Here is a 22,020-nt window from a genome sequence, read left to right as displayed (position 1 = left end):
CAAAATTACGGTGATCAAAAGTATCAAAAGCAACACTGGGATCAAATAGTCTCAATAAGCAACATTTGCATGATGCATACCTCAGCTCTAAATTGGACCCTTTAGGTCCAACTTCACAAGCTAAAGCTGCGCAAACAAGCATGACTAAAACCCACAGAATGTTGATCTGAAGTCTAGTCTTGATCCACAGGTTACCAGAGATACCAAATATGTCAGGCATAATTACAGGGAAATGTGTCTAAATGATGCACAAGTCATGTAAAATTGGACATTGTGCTCAAAATGTGTTTCTGTGTGATTTCCTTTGGCTGCTCCAGCTTCCTACCACAGTCAGTAGACAAGCAGGTTAGATTAATACATTTCTCGTGGTGTAGATGTGAATGGGTGTCTGCCCAGGGTGTACCCAGCGTGTGTGCTGGAATAGGTCACCATGGCGATATGAAGAGATCAGAATGACTCACACAGCTGTCAATTTGGAAAACTGAGACTTCAAAGACAATCAGGAGAAAATCCAAGAGTAGCTTGAGCTTTTAAAAGACATTAGGGCACAAACAAACGTGACAGTTCTCACCATATAATATCACTTGGAGCAGGTGCGTAGCTGACGTCCCATTTGTGCGACTGCACCACGGTGCTGATGCTGGACTGCTGGGGCCTGTGACGACAGTTCACGCGACCGTAGTCCTTCACAATGCTGGAAACCAAAACAAGATGTTCAAAAGGCATTGCATCACTACTCAGCAACGTTACCATGAATTATGTGGTCACTCTCTGCCGTGACTGCATCTGTATGATGAGAGAACCTATCAAACACAGACCTCAGTGTCACGCTCTTGTTTACTCACACAGCAGTCATCCGCTCATCGCGAAAGGTCACAAAGGCGATGCCCAACCTCTTCATGGTGATGCGGTTCTTCTCAGCATTAAACTCATCTGTCCGCTTCTCTTCTAATTCACTGTAGTATTGCTCTGCATCCACCTGCAGAAAAAAAAAGAGTTAAAGGATATGTTGCTCACTTCATCTTTCACTCTCAGATTTACACTGGCAAAAATATCACATTGCTGCTTGTGTTTACCTATTTTTGCATCGCAGTGCCATCCAGTGGTGATTCTCTTCCCATGCAGTGCAATTAAGTTGCAACTGTACACAGAAGGATATGAACAAATCTTACCTTTTCAAAGCCGCAGACGTCACAGCAGAAGATCTGAGCACACGGATGAGTCTTGATCATGATTTTTCCCTCCTTCTGGGCCTTTGTGGCAAAATACAGCCTGCCTTTCATTGCCTTGCGCCTGAAAAACGACAGTGTCCTCAGACAAGAGCCATATGATCAAAAACTGTGATGCTCCAGTCCGTAAAAGCCGCCGTACCTCTCCAAGTCCAGCCTCATTAGCTTGTGGACGTCAAAGCAGAACCGGATGTCGGTGACAGTGCAGCTTGGGTAGGCCTCACTGGTGAAAACAAGAAAAAATGTTCATTATAAGGAATTTTCTAAGTGTGGATGTGCATGAATAAAATGATAGACAGCTCTCCAATCAAACACAGGAAGATTATTTAATCTAATGAAGAAAACATGTGTACTGGAAATGTTTGGTGATGAGTCCTGGGTCAGAGATCTCCTTGGGTATGGAGGTAATCATCAGTGTCCGAGCCACCTGTAATAAATAACACAATATAAATAAATCCGTTATACTTTCTTTTAACGGCTCTAGGGAAGCCAATGCCAGGTTGTTGCCTATATAGTAGTAAACTTCTCTGATCCACAGAGATCAATCGCAGTTTCATTGTTAAGGTTTACATGTTAAGGAAGGAAAAGTTTCATTAACTTTCAGATGGACTGCCATAGGACTTTGACTTAAAACTTCTCAGGATGATCCATAAATTGATTTCTTTTAATACAAGAGTACTTATTCCTTTTTCCATTTCTTTAGTTTCTGATGAAATGTTAATAGTAATGACAAACCCATCAGTCCTAACTGCACTAATCAGAGAACGCAGGCATGCTAACATGCCAAACTAAGTGGGTGAATAGTTGGTGGTTTGCAGAATCCTTTTATAGATCTTTATAGTCTTATTCTCTGAAGACAAATGAATAATAAAAAACAATGATATCATTATTGATCACCAATGGAACGCCCTATTCTCTGCATTTAACAGAGGAATGCAGCACCTAGGGAGAAGCCAGAAATCCAGAGCACGTCGGTCTTTACATTTAATTTTGTTTTAAAATATTTTTGCTGTGTTATTTTTTCTTGTATTTGATTTTTGAAACAATAAAAAAGACCTTTTGGTTAGAATCTCAATAATTTGACTTTATCTTTTGCTGGATGGACCTTGATGGTATAAAGTGTGACTGGATGATGACAGACCTTCTCATCTTCTCTGTATTCCAGCTGCAGCGAATGGTGAGCCATACACAGCAACGTGATAATGAAGTAAACCAGAGCCAAGACGCTGTGCAGCCACAGAAAGCTGTCCCTTCAAGGAACATAAACAGAGCAATTACAGATTTGCCCAGGTTTGCTCGCGGCTCTGGGATGCTTCATGAGATCTGATGTCATGCCTGCATTGCTGGACTTACTTTGCACTAACATTCGCCAGGGTTGTTCTTCCAAAGTTTTCAGGACTGTCTCCTGTAGAGATAATAAAACGTGACACAAAGCGAGACGTTTTAATTTCTGTAATGACTTAAAAGGAAGCCCCTCCCCTCTTTTGTCTGGGAGAGGCCAAGAAATGAAGCAATACTAAAATGTTTTCCATCCAGTCAAATGAAATATCAGCCATCTCAATGAAGTTCAAGTTCAAACATGCCTAACTGCGCTGTTTTAACTTGGGAACCCTTTGTTTGCCGTCACCATGGCAGCCTGCCTATGGGTGTTGGCCATTTTATTTAATGATGGTGACAACCACCAGTAATAAAAACATTACTGTGGACAGCCCCACTCCTCATAGACTTCATCCTGTAGTGGAAAGGCTTCCTCAACACTTCCTACAAAATAAGCACACAACTGCCAAAAAGGCATTTCTGTTGCTATTTAGCAGCCTGTTTAGTGTGTCGCCCCACCCCTGGCACCTACATGTGTATGTTAAGAGGAAATTAAGCACTTTCTATTTCTATAATCAGACTTGGGCAAGTGCTTGATGACTTGCCACTGGTGTGCCAGTGACTCCCTTTAGATGAAGTGCAGCCTTTGTGCATGTAATCAGTGTTTATTTTGGTTTCACTGACCTTTTGACTTGTTCCAAGTTTTGAAAGAGATCGGGTTGTTTTAAACTCAGCTGTACCATGAATTGTTAAAAGATAAAGTTTATGTGCATTTAACCGAACTTCTCTTTTTATGAAGAGTCCGGTGTGTTGTTATCGGAGGTTAAGGATATCCCTTGACTTTTCAGTGAGCTAGCTAGACCATCACTTCAAGACCAAAATACCCAGGAGGTTCCCGGAAATGTTGACCGGCAGGATTACAGCCAAAGACAGCAGGGTAACCACTGTCATGAGCAGGATGATGTGGCGCTGGAAGGACAAATATGTCACGGCATCAATGCCACATTTACTTCGGATCTCCTCATCCCTGCAACAGAACAAAGAAGATGCATTCTCAGAATCTCAGAGGTTTTCCACGCAGCGTGATAAACATGCACATTTTTCTTCATGTGGCAGTGGCTCCATACAGGCCGAACCTGGATAAAAATGACCCTCACAGCTTCTACCTCATCCTGAGTAAAAAACTGTGGCACCACTACTTTGGTGTCAGAATCTGTGGTTACCAGATCAGGGAGGTTCAGGAAACCCAGTGTCATAAAATAGAAAAAAAGGCATGAAAGAAAAGAAGTGCACGTTGGTCTCATGGTAGCCCACACATCGAGAACTCACAGGGTGGGTTTGCACTTTGCCTGGGATCCCAGGGTGAGCCACTGGCAAAGGAGAGCTAAAAACAGAAGCACCCAAACTCCACCATAATACTATGGAAACCATGGATACCACCGAAATTGCTTTTTTATAGCTCTAAATCTGTTGTGTGGAGTCGAGACCCGAGCAAGTGCAAATATTCAACAGGAAACCGTGGCACCAGCGGTCGCATGAGCCTAGACTCTTTTGTTTTTTTTTAAACATTTTCTTTGCTAAGTGAGCTATAAGACCAGACTTTCACGTTCAATGGTGACATCAGCTTTGAAGACAACAGGCTGGCGAAGGGTTGGAAGCCAAGATGAGAGGAGGATGAAACAATTATAGGAGCAGCTGCTTTAGGTTTACTTACTTCATATGGTAAAGCGATGACAGCCATGAGCAGAAGCCCTGAAAAAAAGAATCATAAAACAGCCAGTGAACTGGTTATTGAAGACATATTACACGTTTCGGCAGTTATATATCTGGTGACTTGTACTCAACCTCCATTTGAATAGTAACACGGTCTGCAAAGTGACACAGAGATGGAGATTTAATAGGTCTGGAGCTGTAATCAGTTTACTGCAGTCTCAGCTGTGTGCAGGCACAGCACGATGACTCCAGTCTGACTCTTTGACTTACACTGCTATAAACATGCAGGGAATGACCTCAGTCTATCACTCAGGTGCCATGGAGTCAGAGACAGACCCGCTGAGTAATGATCCAAACTTTCCTCTTACAACTGTTGACTTGGTGCCATCTTGGTGGTGACGACTTGAGGACTTATTATGGAAGCTCAGGATGGAGCTTTTTTAGACATCAGTATATCACTGGGAAATTAACTGTGACACCTTGGTATAATTAGTGTAAATACACAAGAACATAATCAGGAAGACTGGCAGACTGTCTAACATCAATGTTATTGGTAATGATAGTGTTTCTTTAAAATGAGGCCCTCTCCTTCATAATTTGCAGTGTAACGATGACTGGAATCTGCCCTTTTCCTCCTCAAACACGGTGCCTCTTTGCCCTAATTACACTATTATAGTGCATAAAAATATGCTGTGGTATTTTTAACCACTAGTGGCACTGTAGAGCCATTCGGTGAGCAGACTGATGTTTTTGTTTGGATGTGTTTTGCCGCCAAATGCATGAGAATACACATGCACGCCTAGGGTTGCCAACCGTCCCTTAAAATACGGAATCGTCCCGTATTTAGAAACAAAAGTACACGTCCCGTATTGAGCTAATAAGGGACGCACTTTGTCCCGTAATACAGTGAGAATCAAAAGTAGTCTATAACTTTTAATGGAATTAACGCTTTGTTTGAAAACATAATTCCCAGCCCCTCTCCTGCTTTGTGACCAATGAGCTGACAGCACACCTATGACAATTCGAGTATGACAATTCAGATTACCGCTCATCTCATTGGTCGAGGAAAGGTCGCTTGCGGAGAAAATACCGGAAGACAACAGATGACCACAACAAGAAGCATGGCCAACAGGGAAACAAACGCCGACACTGCGGTGCAAGTCTCGGACAACAGTACACCTAAAGCTGGGCAAACACTGTGCGATTTTTTCAGTCACGTTATTCAGCTCCTGCTCAAACTGCACAATTGACTCGCAGGGGTTAGAAGTTGGTAGGTCACGATGCAGGTCTCACACTATACCGCCCGATGCTCTGATGCGACCTGAGTGCTCACACTGTGCCTCCATAAAATGAAGGTTATAACAGAAAATTTGTCGCTCGCTCTCTGTCTTTCACTCACACAGACACACCACCACCATCAACTTTGCTAAATTGCTAATGAAAAACATGATCAGGCAGCTGTGATTGAGCAGCAATGTAAATCCAACTATTTTCACGGTTGTTGTGGTCGTGATAATTTTGTGAGGCCACATCGAAAAGACTCGGATGAGCTTTCCAAAGTTCTACAAGTTGTGCCTCCATCGCTTGTGTCCAGATCACACGCTGCACAGCCGCGCTGCTCCGTCTTTTTCACCGACGTTTACGTGTTTGCGCGTGAGCAGTGTGAGCGGCTGTGGTGACACCCTCACAAGCGATTGATGATCGGGAGCTGGTCGTGAGGTGTTAATCGCGTCTCGTTACCCCACGTATACTACACGATGCACGACGCACGATGAAGGCCAAAATCGGGCCGATCGCCAAATGGTCGCACGACTCAAAAATCGGTTCAAAATGGGCCAAAAAAATCGCACAGTGTGAGCCCAGCATTACACTCACACAGACACACCACCACCATCAACTTTGCTAAATTGCTAATGAAAAACATTGATCAGGCAGCTGTGATTGAGCAGCAATGTAAATCCCACTATTTTCACTGTTGTTGTGGTCGTGATAATTTTGTGATGCCACATCGAAAAGGCTCGGATGAGCTTTCCAAAGTTACCCCACGTATACTACACGATGCACGATGAAGATCACTCAAAAATCGGCTCAAAATGGGCCTAAAACCGCACAGTGTAAGCCCAGCATTAGAGCAGCAATGTTTGTTCCCCTCAGAGAAGGGGAAGAATGGGAAAAGGAAAACACCTGGCTGGAAAAAGTTAATATGGGCATGTGCAGTGAATATCAGCGCTATGTGGCCAGAAGTGTGATAATATAATTTATTTTGTGTAATAAACAACTGCAAGGATAGATGATTACAAATAGATGACTAATACATAAAAGTAATACATAGATGAATAATGATGATGAGTTAAGATGCGTAATCATGGGAACAAGCGGGTTTACAAACAGGAGCAGCTGATTAGCATTAGAAAAGCTGAAATAATACCTCAGCTGAAGCCAATTGTACTAAATGCACTAAATGTGCACTGTTACAAGAATGTTTTTCTTTCTATTGTTTTCTATTATTTTAAGTTAAGCAGGACAGAGTTCTTTTAAAGAAAGATTTACTTATATTCTCAAAAGTTAAGCACGACAGGCTTCTGTTTAAGAAGGAGACCTGTTTTACTGTGTTAATGTTGTCATTTTGAGCTAAAAATAAATGGCTAAATGATCATTTGTTTCACATGTGTTCATATCACAAAGAATAAACATCTACTTAAATCAAATTCAAGTCAAATGGTTAAAAAAATAATTTCACACACAAAAAAAGAGCTACCACACTGGGAAGGGTGAAGACAACTGGGTCGCCCGGCCCTGGCCACGAGGTGTCCCTTATTTATTTTTCAGGGAGTTGGCAACCCTATGCACGCCACAAACATAAAGCTGAACATGGGTCACTGATCAAGAGAGAGACACGTGGAAAGGGTCAGCTGCAGCTTTTCAGTGCAGTTGTGAACTGGAACTAAGTGCATTTAGTCAAGCAGCTTTCTGTGCTTAAGTACAAATTTTAGCTTCTTTTGATTCTTCTCTGCTATATGTCACTTCAATGACTTTTTTCCTGCTACACTTATCTGACTCTTTTAGTTACGAGATACTTTTTAAATCATGATTTTTGCACGCAAACACATAAAAAGCTTAAAATGTTAATGTTTTGTTATGAATTCAGCTGCTCAACAATTTATACAAGCACATATGAACTCATTCATCTGTTAGCCAGTAAGTCAAGTGAATCAATTACCAAAACATTTGCAATAATTGTTTAGCGTGCCTAATGACATCTCGCAAAAATAAAATAATTGGCAGATTAATCCACAGTGAAAACATTCATTCGGTGCAGCTGGATACGAAACATTCGAAATGAGCACCAGTTGATTTGCTGCTAATAATAAACGCCTACTTATACATTAATGCATGAGTGACAATATTCAGATGATATAGTATCTAATTCTACGACAGTCACACAGCACATTCATTCATGTTAAGCATCCAGATCTTTGTTGATAATACTTAAATGCTTTTTGCATTAGTGGGGTTTCTGATGCAGAGTACTCCGATACTATTGTATTGATTGTATTGATTATCCCATTATGAGCCCCCTTCCTGGTTTCCAGTGCTTTGCAGAAAAAAATTCACAGTGAAAAATTAAGTACACCATCTGATTGAGTAGCTTTAGTTCAACAACATGACTTCATCAGTATTTCACATCATCCTGTATGGACTTTTGCCCTCTTTTTTTCTTACAATGTTGCTTCAGTTGATTGACGTTTGTGGGCATTCTTTTATTTGCAGCTCTCTGAAGATCCCACCACAGGATTTCAGTTGGGTTGAGGTCTCGAGTTCGAGTGGACGACTTTCACTCTTTTCTTTTTCACTCATTCTTTTGCAGATTTGCTGCTGTGCTTGGGATCACTGTCTTGTCACGTGTTTTGTCACAATTTGGGCCAAGCTATAGCTGTCAAACAGACGTCCTGACATTTGACTCTAGTACTCTGGTATACAGAGAAATTCATGGTTGAGTCAATAACAGCGAGGTGCCCAGGTCCTGAGGTTGCAAAACAAACCCAAATCATCACCCCTCCACCACCATGTTTGACAGCTGGTAAGAGGCATTTGTATTTTTCTCTAAATGTGGCACCGTGCATTATTTCCAAACATCTCCATTTTGGCCTCATTTGTTCAAAGGACATTGTTCCAAAAGTCTTGCGGTTTCATCGGATGCAATTTTGCAAACCTAACCCAGGCTGTTTACGTTCTTTTTACAGAAGAGGGGCTTTCTCCTGGCAAACCGTCTGAACGAGACAGACTTGCTCAGCTTTGTGTCTAATTGTACTGTCATGTACTCTGCTGTACTCTGACCTTGGGTTTAATTTGTTGGGATGTCCACTCCTGAGAAGTTAGCTCACATCTTCCTTTTTCCCCACCACATGACTGCATGTATTTTGACCTAGATTGTCCAGAGAAAAAATTCCATGGCAAAGCTTCTTCGTGGTCAGAACAGAAGATTAAGGGGAGCTTCTTTCAACAAAGATGAGGCACTGCTCTTTTCTGGGCCGGTAATCCAGTTTACTAGCTCAGAGTCAGTAAAAACTGCTTATTTAAAAGCATGAAATAACCAAAGAACTGACCAACGTTTGGCAAGTGTGTTTTACACATTCACCAGCTTTAATTTATCACATGTGACTGCTGACTGCTAACTCTCCAAACCCCTAATAAGCACATAAAATATTTTACTGCTAGTTTTTCCACTATGTTCAACAGCTCATCTCTTATTTGGTACATGAGTATGCGGTGTGTTCGTCATAACTTCTGCCAGAAACTGAAAACAACTGTCTGCTGTGGCTTTAAACTAGTCTGATGATGTGAAATAAAAACACACCTGAAATGCAGAAGCAGAAGAAGAAGAAGCAGGAGCAGAAGAACAACAAGAATGTTGCAACACGGGAAATAAATTATGAGGTATCCTTTGAAAAATGTAAGATAAGGTTTGAGCATACCATGTCCTTGGTCTCAGAGTCAGAGGGACTGGATTCTGAAGGCGACTTCTCTTTCTCACTTGGTTCTCCATAAAACAGGGATGTGAGACTGCATAAGGAAGAATACACACAAAGAAACAGAATCCTGGTGATCATAGCCGGACATGGCTTTATTAATACACCAAGATGTACCGTAATTGCTGCAGTCCCTGTACCCATCTGGGATCAATCTGTGCATACACAGAAGACATTAAAATAATATAACATGTGGTCCAGTTCACATGGTGAAACAAGTGCAGCAGTTGAATTTGTGAATTGTCTCTGTGGGCTATAACACTGACAGTTCAACAGGATGTCAAATTAAGCAGGGTAATTGAATTACAATGAGAGACGACCGCTTGGCAAAGAGAACAGATGCTGCTTGCCCTCAAGTGCTACGAGGGCATCGTCGGTCAGGCAGGACTAATCGAGCCCACATTCCCCTGAAGAGGAGATTCGGAGCGAGCACAAAGAAAACTGCTGCAGAGTGTTGCATGAACCTGGATGGAAAACATTAACAGTGTTAAGTGAGCTGGTTATTCTAAATTGACCATAGGTGTGGATATAAGATAGATAACATGCTTAAATGTCCAAATCAGTGTTTCCATTCAATAGAGAATTAAGCGAAGAATAAATTCTGACCATCCCATGAAATTTTACTTTCACTGTTAATATAAAACAAATACAGTAAAGTATTATCAGTGTTTCAAGTATAGCAAGGCAGTTTGCCACCACTTACATGCAGCAGAGGGAGCTAGAGCATCAATTCTCTCTCTCCACTGAGGCTTCTTACTACATGTTAAAAGTTGCCATAGCTGTCAGAGTTTAACTGATATTGTTGAGTGAGAGATTTACCTGTCATTCTCCATCAGCAGAGCCAGGCGGCCGTAGTCCCAAGCAGCTTTCCTCAGACATGAGAAGATCAGCAGTAAAAACTACAAACACAGAAAAACAATTTTACACAGTCTCTGTCCTCATTATACTCTAGATAAAATATCTCCTTGATTCTGTCTAAAATCACTCGAAAAAGCAGTCTACAACAACAGATTCAAAATGCCACAGCATTAATGAAGCATTTTTTGTCTGTATGCTATGTGGTCCAGAAATAGATCAGCGAGCACACGCGGACATATGCTGTTCAGTGAGGAAAAAAATGAGCGCGGTCAAGCTGAATACCTCCCATTTTCCACAAATGGAGAGCAAACTGAGCACAACAATGAGGTCCAAAATAAAACCCTATTCAATCCTGTACAATAGTGGATTTGTGCTGAGCTTCCCTGATGAAATATCATTGAGCATAACTGGACCGTGATGGATGAAGGTTAACAAACGCAGTAAAAGTGGTGATTAGAGCAGGGCGATATGGCCAAAAATATTTATCACGATATATATTTGAAAATTTGCGATAACGATATAACTGACGATATAATTGATGCGAGACAAAATACAACTCCACAACATTACTAGCGCAAAAAGACAACCTATCATTTATTTTCACTTAAAAATTAAACAAGAAGCTGGTTTTTATGTACATTAAAGCTTTATAAAAATGTAACAGTGCGAATACAAATTCCTTGCTGAAAGTTTAACCAAAAGGCATTTCCAGTAGAAATGGGCTGACATATCCTGAGCATAACCATGTATAATATCCACTGAAGTTAAAAAGAGGTGCTTTGCAACATTAAACTGCAGTGTGCAGTACGTATTTTTCGGACCATAAGGTGCACGGGATTATAAGGCACATTAAGCGAAACAAAGCAGTCAGATAAATCAAACTTTATTAAACTCATTCTTCTTGCTTCCTCCACTTCTGTACCATTAATTCATTAATGTTGAATTCTCTGGCAGCTGCTCTATTCCCATGTTGTTGCAGTATATTAATGACTAACCTGGTATTGTGGATGGATTATCTCAGTTGTTCTCCTGACTGAAGTTTGGTCCTTTTACAGCATCCTGCCATGCGATTGCATTTGTCTCTAACCATGAGGAACCTTAACGTTAACTTTTATAAGTGGAAAAGTGTTAGTGTTCGTCCTCCAGCTTCACTGTTTATGTTATGCTAACATAGCTGTGTTGCTAGCGATCACGTAGCACATAATTATATACCAGCTAGCCCAACTTCAGTAACCCTACAAACGTCACTGCTGTTTAGTTTCCTGTCTTCATTTATGTTGGAAGTGATAGCAGAGCTGTACGTTTGATTTTTTTCAGAAATCTCTCAGTCAGAACATGCAATATCATGTTTAGGTAACTAGCGAGCTAACTTCCGCTAGCTTCCTGCTAGCTTCTAACTCCGTTAAATGTAATAAATTTTGTTTTAATGGATGCCTGGAAGTTAAACTTCATAGTTACACCTGGTAAAGCAGCAATGCTGATCGTTTTATTAAAGATGAAAGAATTTAGACAGTTTTTAACTCTTAGTGATGCTGCAGTGTTCGTTTGACCTGAAGTATACAGAGTTTAGGACCCAGATTACTCCCAGATTTAAGAGCATCTTAGTCCGACAAATATGACAATAACAACGGCCGCTTGCATGTTCTGCAAAAAAATGTGCTTTGTCGTGTATCTGACGGACAAACACCAAACCAGTTCCACATCACTGAAGTTGCACCATTTTTACAAACCAATTCTGGTTCATCTGTTTCACTCAACAATCGGCCATGTGCGTATGAAAACAAAGGCACTGCGCATGCGCGTTTTACTCATATTCTATCGCGATATTTCATTTTCCTATCGTTGCCTAACATTATACCGGTATTACCGTGAACGGTATAATATGGCCCAGCCCTAGTGGTGATGACTGTTTGATTTTAATTGCAGCAATTAAATTATTACCTCATTTGAACTGAAAAGACATTAGGTTTAGTGGATAAGGGGTGACAGCTGTGCTAATAGGAAGAAAGCGCCCATGAATGTCGAATGATTCACTCTAAAGCCATGCAATGACAATCAAGAGGACTTGACTGGGGCTTGTAGATGAATAAACAGCCTGTGTTTACATTAGCAGTCAGGGCACAATAAGAATCTCTCCATTATCTCGTTTTGGCCCAGCTCTTCCCAGTTGTTTCGGTTTATTCTGTCTTTATGCGTGGGCACGCTCTCCTCAAGTCCCACTGATGATTTATTCTGTATGATGATGGAATTGATGCAGAGGCGTGCTCCCGTCACCTGGGGGGAAGCACGCTTTGACTCATGCTCGTCATTAAGAGACAGCGCTCAACCTTCGCTGTTGGCTTGACAACCAGGCATTGATAAAAATGAGCCAATTAAAACATGGAGGTGGCAGATGGAGAAGTCCTATCAGCGCAGAGATCAAGCCTGACGAGGCCTGACAGTGGAACTGAGTTAGCTGACAGCTGAAAATGGAAGCCTATTATTATCTGGAACACGGGAGGAAAAGAAATGCATCTGTGTTTGTAAACAGTGCGCACGCTGTATTATTCTTTGCAAAAAAGGACGTTAAAATGTGCAGATTTAACTTGACGTCTATGACATGTACATAATGTGTTTGTATTTCTCTCTGTTCTTGTACATAATTATGCAAAACCCAGACAATGAGGAGACAAACAGAAAGCATTGAGCTTTTGTTTTGTTTTTTGCAAGGCGCTGGTTTAGTTTGGGTTTATTTTTCCAGCCTTTTCCTGAAGAGAACTACAAATTAAAAATGCTTTAAGCCATTATCACTGACATTCACGCCTACACCACATTTTGACTGTCCTAATAAATAACTTGAATGGTGATTCTGCATGCATGCATATATATATAAATAAATAAGTGGTCCCCGTGGTAATCGGAGCACTAGGTGCGGTGACTCCCAAGCTAGGCGAGTGGCTCCAGCAGATCCCGGGAACAACATCAGAGATCTCTGTTCAAAAGTCTCTGTCCTTGGGCGTCAATTACTGCTGTTCTGTAAGATGCTGCTGGTGCCACAGATACGCGCACAGGATGACCTTTTGGTTCAGGCCCCTCACGCACGCACTGTAGCAATATTAGACACACAGAAAAGGTTTTCCTTTGTTTTTTTTTAAAGTTCTATTTTTGGCATTTAGCCTTTAGTTGATAGGACAGCGCAGTTTGCCCCAGCCTTTGGTTTATTTCAGACAAGTGGGCTGTAGTGCAAATTCAATTTTTAAAGAGTAACAAAGTCTACAGAAGGAGGTTGGAGTGGTGGTAACAAAACAAGTCACGACTCTTTGACGTTACATGCAATTGTAAGAGTTTTGGTTTGAAATTTGCATAATCAATGGGATGTCATGCAATTAGTAAAAAACATGAAGCTTTCTGTGTGTTTCTAGCTTTTCCAGGACACATGAATCAGTGTTTGATATCCTCCTGATGCTCCTTGTTTGTTGAATGATCATGCGGAACAAGTGGGAGTCAAGCTTTGGATCACAAGTTTGTCACCAGGGAGACTGGTTTATATCCTGTTTAAGAGCTTTTTAAAAAGAAAAAACAAAACTAATGGAGTTGGGTCCCTGATGTGTGACCCAGGATTTTGAGTTTTGGTAGTTTCCTTGTGATTTTTATTATTTGTATTCTGTTATTTTCTTATTGTTAATGGTTCCCTATTTGTGTCTCTAGGCTAGTTATAGATGACTTTTGGTTCACTGGTTCCCTGTCTGTTCCCTTTCTGTTCCCTTAGTTTCTTCTCTGGGTTTTGTCCTGTTGTGTCTCCTTTGTGAAGTCAGTCGTGTCTCTGTGTTTGTTTACCTTTTTGTCTGTGTCAATTTTGTGTTGAGAGACTGTCTCGGTGTTAGTTAGATTTCCTGTTTTATTGTGAAAGTTTCTCCTCTCATGCGTGTTATATGTTGAGTGTTACTTCCCTTGTTTTGTTATTACTTATTTGCTTTTGAAATTCCCACCTGTTTTTTCTGCCCTCATTAGTTATTGTCTCCCTTTGTCCTTTGTCAAGTTTTCCTTGTGGCCGTGTCTTTCCTAGTATCATGTTCTCCTTGAAGATTATCTGTTTTTGGATTTTTTACTCCTGTCCTGCATTTCTTTTGTATCTTTGTAGGAGTTCAACATTGAAGCTGCCTTTTGAGTTAACCTTTTATCTTTGGAGTCCTGCGTTTGGGTCAACCTCCGTACACGGTGGATAGGTTTGAAAAGCTATGGTAGGTTGAGTAAAGGTAGTGGTGTTATCCTGGTCCTGCAGCAATTGAAGGTTTTTATTTTTTCAGTGCTTTTACTTCCATTTGGATTATAGATTGTGCATGCACAGATCACAATAATTATGCAAAAGACTCCATATGCAAAGTGTTATACAGGATATAGTAATTCCCACAACTTGCTACTGACCTTGTCAGAGTTGTAAGATTAGGTAGTTTAGTGCAGATGTTACGGATTTTGGCTCTAAATATACAAAAGGGGAAGGTGACACAAATATTATAAACTGGAAGATGTTTATGTGCTTTTACCAAAGCTGAAGGATTTATAATTTGGGAAAGAATAACTTTCAAGAATCTCATTTTTATTTTCATACAAAACTCCACTGTTTCAGTTTCTCGAATATAAAGATATTCTGTTTTTTTCACGCTCAGAGAAAAAGTCTCTGAACAATATTAGCTGTGAGACAAATCACTGTTTACTTTCTGCTGGACAAAAAGGGAATAGTGAGTAGATTAATCAATATAGGAATAGATAATATCAACATAGGACTTGAAATAAGTTTATCTCTCAATTTGCCATGACGCTACAGAGTTACAGTATTGTGCAAAAACCTTGGGATTTCCTAATGTCTTTATACTTTGCATGAAAATTGGAAATAGGTGTATTTACAGAAACTTGCGCAAACATATGTGGAAATAAAGTATATTTTTGTTTCATTCTCTGTCAAAATGATCTCACACTGTTCAGTAATGTTGATGCCCAGGCTGTGGGGAGGCTAATCCATGACTGACAGTTTTCCATTGTGTGTTCTTGTATCCAAGTATGGCCCCTGGCAGTGTGTTTGGGATCAGTGTCATGCTGAAAAAAGAAGGTGTTGCCGTATTGTCTGACAATACTTTTCTATGTTCATAAATCCGTCCCTATCACCACCGGCTAAAATAGACCCTCAATCCATGACCGAGCCTCCTCTACATTTTATAGGTGGCTGTAGACATTAACTCTCTTCTGAACACCACCTTAACCTCCTAGGACCTGGTGTCCACATATGTGGACATCACATTTTGGGTTGTCTAGAAGAAAATACTACATTTTGCTCTACAAGGGCCTGATATCCACTTACGAGGACATATACTGCAACTGTTCTATCGAAATTTAAAGTGAATGTCCTCATGTGTGGATCTAACTTTAATCAGAAACAAAAATTAGGTAAAAGAAAATAGCAAAGACAAATTTAAAATGCATGCCATGAAAGAGTTAGGAGGTCAACTATTCACAGTGATTTGAACTAAATTGGGATTCATCAATCCAGGCCTGTTATCACTGATTTTTTTAGTCTAGTTCTTGTATAATTTGGCATATTTCAGCCTTTTCTCCCTGATTCCCTTCCGTAAGAATGGCTTCTTCACAGCCACCCTTTCACTGAGACCATTTAGCAAACAGTAGATGGATCAACTCAAGGGCCAGATGCATCTCAGTGAACGCTATTCATCTGCTACCTGTTCTTTTTTCCTCCACTTGCCCAGTTTTATCAGATTTTATAAGGACACACTGGACACCACGCTGATTCATGTCAGGTTTTCCAGCTAATAACTCTTTGGGAATAACCTTGTTGATGCAAAAATAAGATTTAATGCCTGTCAAACTGTATTATCTTTGGCATTTTTCATAAATTCAGATAAAGAAATGGGAACAAATTCTGTTGTTGCCTAAAGATACCATTTAAAATTGCTTCCTTGCTAAGCTATCTGTAATATCTAGACACAACACTGGCTCATCTATTGAGTTAGGTGCCTTTTCTATGCTTTGAATGACTCATAGGTTACTGTTAAGTGGTTTAGCAAACAAAAAAAAAAAACATGAGTTGGAAAATGATTGGGTACAAAATGGGACTAATAATGAGTGAAAAATCAGCCAAAAAAGCCCAGAGACCTTCACAAAGCTCAGGTAACTATTACTCAGGACCAACGTAATAAAAATGACGAAAAGTCTGGCTCCTTGGAAAGAAAATGCAATGACATGAAGGGTGGCTCAAGACTTTTGCATGCTACTGTGACTTTGTTGTATGATTGCAGCGGTTCCCAAACTTTTTTTGCTGGGCCCTCTTTGTTTTACAAGAAAAATGTTCGCGGCCCCCCGGGTGCGCGCGCACGCACAAACACATCCTCCAACCACACGCCCATATTTTGCTCCATTGCAGTTTATTTCACACCTCAAACATTTAGTAAACAATTAAGCAAATACAAGTAATCTGCAGGTAGTAATAAAATAAACTACTAACTCTTTTACGCTACGTCCACACCTACACGGGTATTTTTGAAAACGCAGCTGTTTCGTCCACACGTAAACGGTGTTTTGAATCACCGATAACTGAGATTTTTTTAAATCCTTTTTTTGCGTTAACGTGTGGACGAGGAATACAGAGTTCGTCACGCAACGTCAAAGGTATGTGCCTTTTTTCACGTCAGCTGTGCGCCACGTTATTGTTTACATGAGAGGAATTGCAGAATGGCAGATAGAGACAAAATACTGTTAATCTGACTATCTTCAGGTTTTACAGGCTTACATACACACACACGCAGTTACTGTCCCTCCATTTAGAAAGGCAGAGGCGTCACGGTGTCATTATTTTACATGTAGTTGTTTTTTCCTGTGTAATAATATTCAACATTGCTATCAATACATTTTTCCAAAAAAAAAAAAAATGCCTCTCTGTGCAAAATGGGTTCAAAAACATAAACAGCTGTGGGATACTGTTTGTCCGTGATTTGAACCGGGGGATTAAATCGTGGCAGGATGAGCCTGATATTATTTGTATCCCACTGTAACTTTACTGTATAAAGAGCTAACATCTCCAAAATGTAGGAGTAGTTAGTAGTAGTTTTGGAAACATATTCAGCATATTCGGGCGCCCTGTGCTAGCAGTGTCCAAGCATTTTTTTTTTTCCCCTTTTCATACCGCGCCCCCGATGCAATGGCTCTGCGCCCCCCCTAGGGGGCGGGCCCCACACTTTGGGAAGCTCTGTATTATTGTGTAGTAATATTGAGTGTTAGTTAGTTTGGTTGAGTCTTTACCATCCAGATTACAACATTGATGACGAGGACCGTGGGAACCCCACCAAATGGCAGACCCTGGAGGACGCTGCTGTGGGAGTGCGAGCGGTAGCATCTCTCAGCTGTGCTGTTTTCATCCCCAAAACGTTGCAGGAACCCCAGAACATCTAGCTCCACGGGCCTCGCCTCCACAGGGGAAGCTCTCGTCACGAACAGCTCAGACTGAGCCATCAGCAATGGACCATATCTAATGGGAAATACAGATGAGCATCACTTACAATGTGTCAGCCATAGTATTTAAACTAATGCTAATTTAGCATTATCTTAACATGTTAATATTTAGCATTTAGCTAAAAACTCCATTGTAAAAGCACATTTTATTACATGTAAACTTCATCTGCTTAACAAATAAGTTTCCTCATTTTTGAAGATGAAAGGCTTTAAAAGAGTCACAGGTGGTATATAAACTACACTTACACAGCAGTGTTATATACCTAAAGTGTGCTAATATTAGCTAACAAGAACCACCTTCATACTTCAAGTTAGGCGGTAGCACCCAATCCAGCTAAATGAGGAGTTTTACTTCACGGTTTATGAGCCAACCTTTTCATTTTGTGTGATAAATAATGTGGCAATTCATCTCTCAAAGAATACACGGGTCACTCTAAACAGCTTTAGAGTGATAAGTGTGATAAGTTAGCAGCGATGCAGGTGGATGCTTCTCTGGTGTCCTGGATTGTTGATTACCTGACAGGAAGACCACAATATGTACGTCTCCCACAGTGTGTGTCTGACAAGGTGATCAGCAACACAGGGGCACCACAGGGGACTGTCCTCTCCCCCTTCCTCTTCACCCTCTACACCACAGACTTCAGCCACTGCACAGAGACCTGCCATCTTCAGAAGTTTTCTGATGACTCTGCGGTGGTTGGATGCATCAGCAGGGATGATGAGACAGAGTACCGGGCTGTGGTCGACTCCTTTGTCACGTGGTGTGAGCAGAATCATCTGCAGCTCAACGTGGCAAAGACCAAGGAACTGATCGTGGACTTCAGGAAGACCAGGAAACACTTGACCCCTGTTTCAATCCAGGGGGTCAGTGTTGACATTGTGGAGGACTATAAATACCTTGGAGTACACATTGACAATAAACTGGACTGGGCTAAAAACACCACAGCACTTTACAGGAAGGGCCAGAGTCGTCTCTATTTTTTGAGGCGACTGAGGTCCTTCAACATCTGCCAGAAAATGCTGAGGATTTTCTATGAGTCTGTGGTGGCCAGTGCGATCCTCTATGCTGTTGCATGCTGGGGGAGCAGGCTGAGGGTCGCAGATGCCAACAGACTTAATAAACTAATCCGTAAGGCCAGCAATGTTGTGGGGATGGAGCTGGACTCCCTCAAGGTGGTGTCGGAGAGGCGGATGCTGTCCAAGATAAAGACAATGTTGGATAACACCTCCCACCCACTCCATGACATGCTGGTCAGTCACAGGAGCTCGTTCAGTGAGAGACTGAGATTACCGAAAAGCACCACTGAACGACACAGGAAATCATTCCTGCCTGTGGCCATCTCCCTGTACAACGCATCCACTTAACACACTGTTTGCTGCTACAGCTACACATGTTTCTTTTCCAACTATTTATTTATAAGTGACTTATGTATGTATGTATTTAGTATTTAGTATTTAGTATTTATTTATTTATTGTCATTGTCAAGAACAATGAAATTGCGTTTGGGGCTTCCATACAACCCAAAAAAAAGAAGAAAATAATAAATACCCCTTAAAACCCAAGTGTACATATTTAACCCAGTGTGACTCCAATGCAATAAGACAATCCTTAGCAATAATGTTCGTAGAAATTCAGACAAAGACCTGAGAAACATGACAAAATACAACAATGCACCCATTCAATATTATTGTACTGTGAGATATGATATCAGATATGATAGTTATCTATTTAAGAAAGAGGGGGGGGGGGGGGCAGGAGGGGGAAGAGAATAAAGATATGATGCACCAATGCAGACCAGTTCATTGCTATTAAGAAGTTGGATATGGTTATTGTCCGTGAGAGGGGGGCAGAGAGTTCAGGAGGATGTATGTATATATATGTATATATTGTACTATTCTTAGTTAGCGTATTGTCTGTCTTGTCTTAATGTTGGTTTAAAATGGAGCACTGTAACAAAAAATAATTTCCCCCAGGGATCAATAAAGTATTCTGATTCTGATTTAGTCTTTGTTGTTATTGCACCCATCTTTTGAATACCCAGCCTCTGCCTGTAAAGAATCAGAATGACACTGTTAGTTAGCAATAATCTGTGAAACTGGAAGTTCATTCACTGCTGTGACTCACTTTCATCAGACAAGTGCCACACACACTCTAAGTGCAGTTATGATTGCATTTGCAAGGATCAGTTTAATGAGCATCACGGTCCATTAGCTACAATTGATCCGTTTGCTCCTTTTCTTTATCAGACAAATGGAAGTAGAGATGCTACATGAAAGTGACAAACTGGATAACAGATTTACCGGATGCTCTTTAGAAAAAATACAAACAAGCCCAACAAGAGTTAACAACAAACCCAACTGCAAGCTCGAACAGATTGTGAAGCGTGCACAGGATATGATCACTCACACTGCCATGACCACAGAATGAAGGCCTGAACCATCTGTCCTCCAGCACACACCATCCTCATTTTCAATCAATACAGTCCCCACTCCCAGCTGCTCGACTTGTGTACACTCCTTACTAAATAAACATTCGGAGGAAATGGAGCCGAAACGCAGTGCTGACAAAGTTCCGCGTCAGTGCTGCAGATTCACATAAACGACCAGATTTCATGGTGAAAATAATATTCCACGAGATGTTGTTGCTGTCACAGAACGGCATGCTCTGTAGTAAATACGCTGCGTGAGTCGCAGTTGGAAACGGCAGCCAAGAAATGAAAAGGTACCAGAGTGAGAAAAAAGGAAAGGAGGCTAAAAGCCATCAAATTGGCAACGATTACTGAACCTAATCTAGGGATGATTTATCGCTGCACCAATGATGTCACTTCTTGAGAAGCTCCATCACAGCTTTCTGAAGCATTTACCAAACACCTCATGTTGTGCACAGCAAGATTTCTCGTGTAAGAGGCGAGCAGATCAATGGTAGTGCTGCCCGAGTGTTGTACGTCACACTCGGAAAAGGTCTGAGGAGCAGAAAGTTAAAAATATAACCCAGGAAGGGCTTGTGAAACTGTATAGCTTACAGTCAATATTCAGATGCTGTCAGATACAGCAGCATCCTCCCTGTGGAGATGACTTGGAAGGAGATTCCCTGAGGACTGGTCACAAATTGAATCCATAACATACACACTCTGTTTCATAGATCACCTTTTCTCCCTTTGCCAGTGATGAATTTGAGCCATTAGTATAAACAAAGGGATTGTTTTAGCGCTAAAAATGGACGAGTAAACAAATACATTTATGGCACAAAGAGCGAACGCTGTGCTCTGACTAAACAAACACAGAAACTCCTACTGCCATTAAGTAGTTTGTCACATAAATGATAAGAAATGAGTGTAGTTTATACCTGCAGCTACTGGATGATGAATTTTTGGAGATTATTTTTGTCCAAGTTGTCTGATTAACAGACTAAATCTAAGTGGTTTATTTCTACAACAGCTCTATCCCTTTTGCAATCTTCCTAACAGAAATGATGACCGCAAGGTAAGTATAAACTGAAAACATGCTACGTTTTACTTTGACTTGCAGAAGCTTATACACACCTCTACTGACCCACTGAGCTCTCCCCCCTTCCTTTACCAGACAAGTCACTTACTTCTGTTGCTGCCGGCTGCTGATGCAAACAGTGAAACTCTTCTTCTGCGCCTCAAGGACCGGGCAGGATGCTGAAGGATACAGGCTGACTGTGGAGTGGTTTTGCACAACATTTGGACAAACGTCACAGCATGACTCAGCAGTTTAATGCTGCGACTCCATGGTTATTCTTTTCTGTCCTAACCCTCGTGCTTAAACGCTCAGACATGCTAATGCTGATCCCAAGGTATCCATTTCTCCTCCAGCTTATTTGACTCTGCAAATCCGGAGTCTTTTTAAGCCTCTCCCTCTGCTCCCACATCTCTCCTCCTCCGAATCAAGCTTCCAAGCCAACGCAGCAGATTACAAACTGATGTTTGGCTTGTGAAGCAGTGTTGTGCTTCCCGCTGGCAGAATGAGTGGTATCTTTCCTCTGTGCTCAGTGAGACTATTATCATCACAGATGCTGAAGTCAATACAGGAGCCGTGAGCTTCTGATGAGCTACACCTAAGTTTGAGTCGGGCAAGCAGAAAAAATGGCAAGCTGTAAAGAAGAAAAACCTAGCTCAAGTCATCTAATCTGCTCAGTGCACCAGAAAAACAGCTGATGGATGTTTGTGTTTGTCTGTGCCAACCCTAACCACACTTTGGGAGAGCAGCAATATCAAACTAAGGCAAACACCTGAACCCAAATATCTACTGAGATGATCTAAAACATAACACTAAATGTGATTCGGAACATTTTTGCTTTTGTAACGGTTATTTTTACATAGTTTAAGAGCAACACTGTCACATTATTAAAT

At 41.1% G+C, this 22,020-nt stretch overlaps 1 protein-coding gene across 1 annotated transcript in view; it reads right to left on the bottom strand.

Annotated features, from left to right (window-relative positions):
- The window catches only part of tmem63c (transmembrane protein 63C), a 33,514-nt gene extending 12,213 nt beyond the window's left edge, over positions 1-21,301 (bottom strand). Inside the window, exons 1-13 of the mRNA XM_080871894.1 lie at positions 21,240-21,301; positions 17,435-17,660; positions 10,109-10,188; positions 9,236-9,323; positions 4,261-4,298; positions 3,431-3,573; positions 2,583-2,634; positions 2,371-2,479; positions 1,583-1,656; positions 1,372-1,452; positions 1,173-1,293; positions 846-979; positions 572-694 (exon numbers count right to left, since the gene is read on the bottom strand). Coding sequence (XP_080728020.1) covers positions 572-694; positions 846-979; positions 1,173-1,293; positions 1,372-1,452; positions 1,583-1,656; positions 2,371-2,479; positions 2,583-2,634; positions 3,431-3,573; positions 4,261-4,298; positions 9,236-9,323; positions 10,109-10,188; positions 17,435-17,644 — 1,253 coding nt within the window. The 5' untranslated portion in view covers positions 17,645-17,660; positions 21,240-21,301. The remainder of the gene's footprint in view (positions 1-571; positions 695-845; positions 980-1,172; positions 1,294-1,371; positions 1,453-1,582; positions 1,657-2,370; positions 2,480-2,582; positions 2,635-3,430; positions 3,574-4,260; positions 4,299-9,235; positions 9,324-10,108; positions 10,189-17,434; positions 17,661-21,239) is intronic.
- Between the last annotated feature and the right edge of the window lie 719 nt (positions 21,302-22,020).

Source organism: Rhamphochromis sp. 'chilingali' (genome assembly GCF_963969265.1).
Source record: "Rhamphochromis sp. 'chilingali' genome assembly, chromosome: 21".
NCBI lineage: Eukaryota > Metazoa > Chordata > Actinopteri > Cichliformes > Cichlidae > Rhamphochromis > Rhamphochromis sp. 'chilingali'.
Note: the sequence above shows the minus strand (reverse complement) of the source record. Positions and strands in the feature narration are given on the sequence as shown.